Source organism: Miniopterus natalensis, chromosome 5 (assembly GCF_054644295.1).
Source record: "Miniopterus natalensis isolate mMinNat1 chromosome 5, mMinNat1.hap1, whole genome shotgun sequence".
NCBI lineage: Eukaryota > Metazoa > Chordata > Mammalia > Chiroptera > Miniopteridae > Miniopterus > Miniopterus natalensis.
The window spans coordinates 18,604,584-18,612,297 of record NC_142085.1 but is presented as its reverse complement, the minus strand read 5'-3'; the positions used below and the strand labels follow the sequence as shown (position 1 = coordinate 18,612,297).

Here is a 7,714-nt window from a genome sequence, read left to right as displayed (position 1 = left end):
CAAGATACGTTCGTTCACCTCTTCGCTTAGCCTATGTGGCAACAAATAAATTTTTCATAGATTGACTGAACAGTATTTTGGTGATTTTTGAGATTTTTTTAGTAATCCTGTGGCCAGCAGGTATTATCAGCAAGGAGACAGCAGTCCGTGTGGAGACCATCAGGACAAGCCTTCCAGGCCGAATGACAGGTCCTGAGCTACCAGTAGGAGCCACCTGGATAATGTCCTATGAGTAAAATCTGCTAAAGACAACACACGCCTGACAGCCTCTCGCCTGGTGCCAGCGAGTCTCCCACCAGAAAACAGGTTCCAGTCCCCTTGGCCCAGACCTTCTTACACCCTCCTCTCCTTGTTATTGCTGAGCCTGGTGGGGCCTCGACGGTTCTTCTGCTTTTTCTTATCAGAGATTTGATTTGAGGAAGGAAGAGACAGCTCCATCTCCCTCTTCTTGGCATCCCAGTCTGGGTCCCTCTGATCCAGCAGCAGCCCGGTCTGCCTGGTGGTGTGGCGGTGGTCCCGGCACTCGGGCTCGGCCCTGGGAGAGGGGGAGACAGTGGCTCTCAGGGAGCGCGCAGGAGAGCCTGGCCAGGATCTGAAATGGGCCTGTCTTCCCGCCCTCTGCACACAGCCCGGGCACCTCAGAGGCCCACGCCTCTCCAAGGGAAGGAGGCCAAGGTCAAGCATTTCCAAGTGTACACTTAGGGAGATCTTGGATGCTAAAGAAACTACTTGGAGGTGGAGAAAACCAATGCACCAGGGATGAGATGTTAACAGAATCCGACAGTTGGGCACTGAGCTTGAAAAAGGCACTGCTACTTCTTAAAGTGCTCACGTTTATATAGCAACGGCATATTATTACAAGGCTGTTTCCCTTAATTTACTTGTAATTTTATTTTTCCCTAATTATGAAAGCCATGTTTGTTCACTGTAAAAAGTTTAAAAGTACAGAAACATACAAGGAAGAAAATAAAAATATTAGACTCATAATTGCATATATACTGTATGTGTGGATTGATTCACGTAAAGAATAGTTACAGATGATAGGTAGGTAGATAGATGATGATAGATAGATAGATAGATAGATAGATAGATAGATAGATAGATAGATGATAGATAGATAGATGATAGATAGATGATAGATAGATAGATAGATGATAGATAGATAGATTAGATAGATAGATAGATAGATAGATAGATAGATAGATAGATAGATAGATAGATAGATGATAGATAGATGATAGATAGATGATGATAGATAGATAGATAGATAGATAGATAGATGATAGATAGATAGATGAGAGAGAGAGACAGAGAGAGAGAGAGAGATGATAGGCAGGCAGATGAATAGATTGCCATACACACACGGACAGTGGGAAGCACACATATGTACCATTTTGTATATGAGGCCAAAGGTGAGTGTGTGACTTGCTTAAAGATTTTTGTAAAAGCGGCTTCACAGAGATAAAATCTGAGCATTCATGAGCTCAATGGAGTCTGAGAGGGAAGATGGTGGTACAGGCAGGGCGAACAGTGTTCTACGTGCAAAGCATTATGCAAAGCACAGCTCATTCAGAGGAGAGCAGATCGGCTTGCCCTTCAGTCCCCAGTCTCCCAACCAGCTGGAGTGGCCTCTCCATAATCAGACCACATACACTGTGTCCTCTCAACAGTCAGTGTCCCTCCTCTGCCCTGCTCTTCGGACCCGTGTCTTGTATTGCTGTTGTTTATGTAAATAAGTTATCTCCTCTCCCAGACAGGGAAACTCTTAAAGTCCCAGTACTATGTCTGATTTCTCTTTCTATGCTTTTTCGTATCTAGCTCAACGCCATGCACACAGTAGGGCTCCAAAGTATTTGCCGAATGAGAGATGTACTCACTCGGCGAGGATGGATGGGAAGTTGAATTGCCACGCTAGGCCCCCTAGCGTGTTCAGAAAATTGTCCAATACTGCCTAGGCTTCTTTGAAAGCCCTCTTACACCCTTTCTCTCCGTCAGCCTCCTCTAGGAGCTCACCTGCTTGCAACGCGCATTTTTAAGAAATTCCTTAAGCCATCCCCTTGCCTAGAGCCTAAGTGCCTCCAGTCCTCTCTGTGCAACCACGGCTGCCTCTTCCACTACGGGAGTGACTGCTGATCAGTCTCCTAAGGAGCTCACACTCATGTGCTCGCCCAGCTGGCTCACTATGGCCACCCACTCGTCCACCCGACCTTATCCTACACTTCTCTCCGGTGTGACATCCTGCCGAGCCAGGCCTCTCACTTCTCCACTGTCTTCCACCTCCTCACATATACACACATCCCATGCACACTTCCAACTTGGCGTCTTTCCTCCCGATCAAGAATCTTTCGCCCTCCTTCGTTAGCCAGGTCTTAGCCATCTTTCAAGGTCCAGATCAATACCTCCTTACCCAGATTCCTGCTCTCTAAACCCCATGACTGTCAGAGGGAAGTTCCTCGTGGGAGATGGTAAGCAGAGATGACTGACACATGATGTGCTTTTTGCCTGCTCAGCACTGTGCCCAGCTTTCTTGGTAATGGTACTATCGGCTATTTGGAGGAAACCCTCCTCCCCCACTTCAGTTATTCTGGGGTGTCTTTCCTGCTCAGCCACCCATTGGCCACTGGGGAGGGCTTGAGATTACTCAGAGAAAGTCAGTGGAGGGGAGCCAAGGACAGGGCCCTGAGGAATTTCAGCATAAAAAAAGCATGTGAAAATAAAAGGTTGGACAAAATTATGAGAAGAAATAGTCAGGTAGGTAGAAGGAGAATTAGAAGAGAGTGGCATCAGATGAAGCAAGAGTGAAGAGTTTGAAGAATATGAGGCATCAACTTAGTGGAGGTTAGACGTGAACTGAGAAGAGGCCATTGATTTAGCAACAAGACTCCCTGATGACTTGGATGAGCGCTGATTCAGCACAATGATAAACCTTACACCGTGTCCCATTTTCAAATTTGGTGTCCCACCTCTCTTATCTGAGATCATTTTCATATAATCTAAAACAATAATTATAATAATTACATGTTATGGTATTAAAATTATAATAATGTGTAATTATAAAAATTATAATTTTGTATAATTTAAAAAGAGTAGATTTTACATAATCGAACACAGTGTAATTTCCACACCAACTTAGTCACCTCAGTGAAAAATTAATGAAAACTCAAACAGCAGTTGCCTGGATTTCCTCATTTCGTTTTCATGGACCTGAGATCACTGAGCCAGCAAAGACCTTGACTACAGGCCCCTGTTTCTCTGCCCTTCCTGTGGTGGGAAATAAATGGAACCTACCTCTCCAGGAACGCCACACAGGCTTTCTGCCCGTAGATCTGTGCGATCCTCTTTGGGGTGTCTCCAAAGAAGTCGGGAGCATCGATGGCAGCGTGCAGTGCATGGAGCATTTTGAGCACGTTCAGGTGGCCCGACTCGGCTGCAAAATGAGCTGGGGTCCAGCCCACATCAGTTACCAGGCAGGGACTGGCTCCATACTGTATGAGGAGCTTCATCACCTCCATATGCCCTTAGATGCACCAAGAAGAAATGGGAGAAGGGGAGGTTAAGATGAAAACATCTCTGCCGGCCTGAGGCCAGTGCTAGTCTAGATAGCACAAGAGGGAAAGACATTGGCCTCTGAGGCAACTCTAGCTTCCCAGCATTATTCTTTTTCCTCTCCTTAGGAAGGCCTGGTGCCTCACCTTTACCCCCCAGGAACCAAGCTCTCACCAGGGGCTGAGGCCTCTGAGTATTCCCTCTACTCCTTTCCAGACACTCCCCTCCCTGCCCTGCCTAGAAATCTGGCGTTTTCTCCCAAGTGACTCTCCACCTGCCTGTGCTGGCACCGGCAAGGCCCCTGCTTTTGGTAGTCTCGAGGCTGACTTCAAAAACAAATATTTTGCTACAACATGGATGGACTTGAGGACATTATGCTAAGTCAGACAGAGAAAGACATAAATAGGTCAGACAGAGAAAGACAGATACAGTATGATCTCACTCTTATGTGGAATCTAAATAACAAAAACCAAGCTCACAGGTACAGAGAACAGATTATATTGGTGGGTTCTAGAGGGTGTGTGTGTGTGTGTGATATGGATAAAGGTGATCAAAAGGTACAAACTTTCAGTTATAAAATAAAAGGTCATGGGGATGTAATGCACACCATGGTGACTATGGTTAATAATACTGTGCTGCCTACGTGAAAGCTGCTAAGAGAACAGATGGGAAAAGTTATGACAAGAAAAATTTTTTTAACTATGTATGTTAACTAGACTATTGTGGTGATCATTTCACAATATATACAAAAATCAAATCATTATGTTGTACACCTGAAACTGATGTAATGTTATAAGTCCATTATACCTCGATTAAAAATATTTAAAGTCCCAATTACATTATAGCTAGCAAAGAGTAATTTCACAGGCTTTCTAGCCAAATGGATGGGGGTTCATACCTGACAATAAATACCACTTACTAACTATGAGACCCAGACAAGCAACATATGTCTAAGGCTCAGTTTTCTCATTTGTAAATTGAGGATATCACCACTTAACCTCACTGAGTTCTTGTGAAATACAAATGAAATCACAGATCTATAGTACATAGCATAGTACCCATCATATAGCAAGTGTTTGCTAAAGGTGCTCTAGTATTGCTACCATGACATTGTACTTAAATTTCTGCAAAATCCTTCCCACTGGTTTTCTGCAGCTGGCCTTGCTTCCTGCTAACCCATTCTCCATACAGGAGCCAAGACAATGTTTTGGAAAACAAAGTTGGCTGTAACACTTTCTTACTTAACATTCCTCAATGGTGCTCTATTGCGAAAGGCCTTGACGAGCCCATTGGCTGAATGTTTGCCTCTGTACTCCTCCAGTTCTATAACTAAGCCATGTTAGGCATAGGGGTACAGCAGTGAACAAGACAAAGTGCCTGTCCTACTACAGGAATGATGCTTCAGTCCTATTAGAGGTCAAGAGGGCAGAAGACTAGTATTAATTGAGAGCAGACTATTGCTGGGCACTGTGCACCCATCATCTCACCGAATCCTTACTATAAGACTCCAAGGCAGCATTATTGTCCCCATTATGACGATGAATAAACTAAGGCCTAGAGACATTAAATAACTTGTTATGGTGGTGCCAGAATAGAAATGTTCCATGTGGCATCAGTGTCTCTCTCTCCCTTCCCCTCTCTCTAAAACAGATAAGCAAACAATCAAATAAACAAACAAAAATCCTTGGGTGACGATTAAAAAAAAAAAAGACACGTTCTTCCTACTACTTACTGGTACCATCATGAATGATGGATTCAAAGGGATGGATTCTGCCTAAGCATTGCCCACTCACCTTTGATTGCAGCCCAGTGAAGCGGGGTTCGGTCATTCCAGTCCACGTCCTTATAGTTTGGGTCACAGAGACCTTTCTTCAAAATCTTTTTCACTAAATTGTAGTCCCCTACAGCCACAGCTTGATGGAGCTTTGTCATGTCTGACATTTTGGCCAACTCCATGACAAAAAACAACTGTGGGAAAAACATGCCACTTAGGAAATTCTCTACAAGCCTTCATTCCTAGTGAGGATTCTTTATCCTAAATTTGCATCCAGGGTTGCTTCATGTGTGTGCTCTGCTGAGTGTATATTTAGATCTTAGCTACTGTGGCTAGTGCATGCCAGTCACCCACCCACATCTATCAATGGTTCCCCTCAGCCTACAGGACTATAGGCTAAAGCCATGAGCTGGCATTTGTTATTTGGCCTCAAACCACCTTCCAAGGCTAGTAGTGTGACTCTGAGCTAATTGTGAAATTCTGTGCCTTATGCTCCTCATCTGTAGAATGGGTATAATTTGCCAGGGTTGTGGTGAGGATACAGTGACAAACCATATTATCCTGGATACGGAACATACACTCCGTGGAAATTAAATACGATTGCTCCATCAATTCAGGAGACAGACAAAATATAAGCATACAGATAACATGGCTAAAATTATTTTCAGCATTAAGACATAAACCAACCATTCTCCAACTTAGTTTATAGGAGCTTAGGAATCCCTCGGAGTCTTTCAGGAGATTCGTGAGGTCAAAACTACTTTTGTTATAATATTAAAATGTCATTGGCCTTGGACACTGTGCTGACAATTGCCCTGATGGTTCACAAGCAAAGTGTAGAACAACTGCTGGCACCTTAGCATGAAGAGAGGCCGCAGTGGGCAGCGGCCCAGACTGGACTAGCAGTCATGGTATCCTTTACCACCACAAATGAACAGTTAAAAAGAAAAAAGAAAAAAAAAAAAGCTAGTTTCAGTAAAGAAACTAAAGCAGTAAGAATTTTTAGTTTTTATCCAATTTTTACCCTTGATTACATGACTTCGTAAAAGGGATTTTCAAATAATGAAATATGTCAACATTTGGAACAGCTGCATCACTCCATGAACCAGTATTTTCTGTAGGACAAGTGTAAAATGGTACAAAATCATGCGTGGGTAAAGAGATCCATTCAAAACAGGCCAGTGGATTTTAGTTTAACGAATTTTAATTTAGACTATGAAATGCACACAGATAATTTTGGATTCTAACTAACATTTCCAACTACCACTTGTCCAGTTTGGGTGTAGTATCAAAGAAAAATATTCACAATATTGGAAAAGGGTATAAAACACTCCTCCCTTTTCCGATGTCATGTACTTGTGAAACCAGATTTTCTTTACATACTTCAGCCAGAACAAACTGAATGCAGAAGCAGGTATGCGGATATAGCTGTCTTCTATTAAGCCACATGTTAAAGAAGTTTGACAAAAAAGTAAAACGATGCCATTCTTCTCACATTTTTTGTTTTAGAAAAAATAATTATATTTCATAAAAATATTTATGTTATTGTCTATTAGGCTCATGATTTTTGCAAATGAATTAATACACATTTTTCAATTTTCTCTGTATTAATTTCTAATAGGGTAATTATTAATAGCTATAATCCACATTTAAAAAGCTCCCTCTGGGATCCTCAGTAATTTTTAAGAGTGTAAAGGAGTCCTGAGACCAAAAAATTTGAGGATTACTGATACAACAAAAAAGGGGCTGAGATTTAGAAAAAAAAGAATGAGAAGAGAGCCACTTGAGAAGGGGCCATTAGAAATGCCTCTTCCATCTCAACATTGAAGTGAGAGCTCAAGAAGTTAGAGTCAACCGTACAAATGGCGGTCCAGCAGCAGCACCTGGGACATTCTAGAAAAGCAAATGATTGGCCCTAAATCAGACCCACTGGGTCAGAAACTCAGGTGGGAGGAGCAGTCTCTTAGAGTCGGTCCTCCAGGTGAGTCTGATGTGCGTGGACATGAGGACCATCCCAGAGGGGGACAGATGAGAGGGAAGTGACCAAATCCACATGCAACTCCCGAAGCATTAGGATGGCAGTGATTTCCTGGGGACAGAAGGAAAGGACCATTCGCCAGACTAGGAAGTAAGAGGCACTTCTCTCTGAAGTGCCCTAAGCTGGGTCCCGAGAGGATGAATGAGTCATCCTGGGCACTGACACTGGTGGAGGGTCCCAGCTCACGAGCATTCTGCAAAGTGCAAGTAGCTCCACCTTTAATGTGTGGACCAAGGGTCCATGAGCTACTCTTGGAAAAGGCCGGATAGGAGATTTGTTAGGCTTTGTAGGCCAAGAGGCAAAATCAAGACTGTTATGGCCCGGCCGGGCGTGGCTCAGCGGTTGAGCATCAACCT

The 7,714-nt window shown here is 43.4% G+C and overlaps 1 protein-coding gene across 1 annotated transcript; it reads right to left on the bottom strand.

Moving 5' to 3' along the window:
• Positions 1 to 333: 333 nt before the first annotated feature.
• Positions 334 to 5,502, bottom strand: ANKRD66 (ankyrin repeat domain 66). Its single transcript, XM_016212718.2, has 3 exons — positions 5,340 to 5,502; positions 3,289 to 3,517; positions 334 to 535 (listed from the first exon to the last, which is right to left on the bottom strand). The coding sequence occupies exons 1-3, from the start codon at positions 5,500 to 5,502 to the stop codon at positions 334 to 336; spliced, it is 594 nt and encodes a 197-aa protein (XP_016068204.2).
• Between the last annotated feature and the right edge of the window lie 2,212 nt (positions 5,503 to 7,714).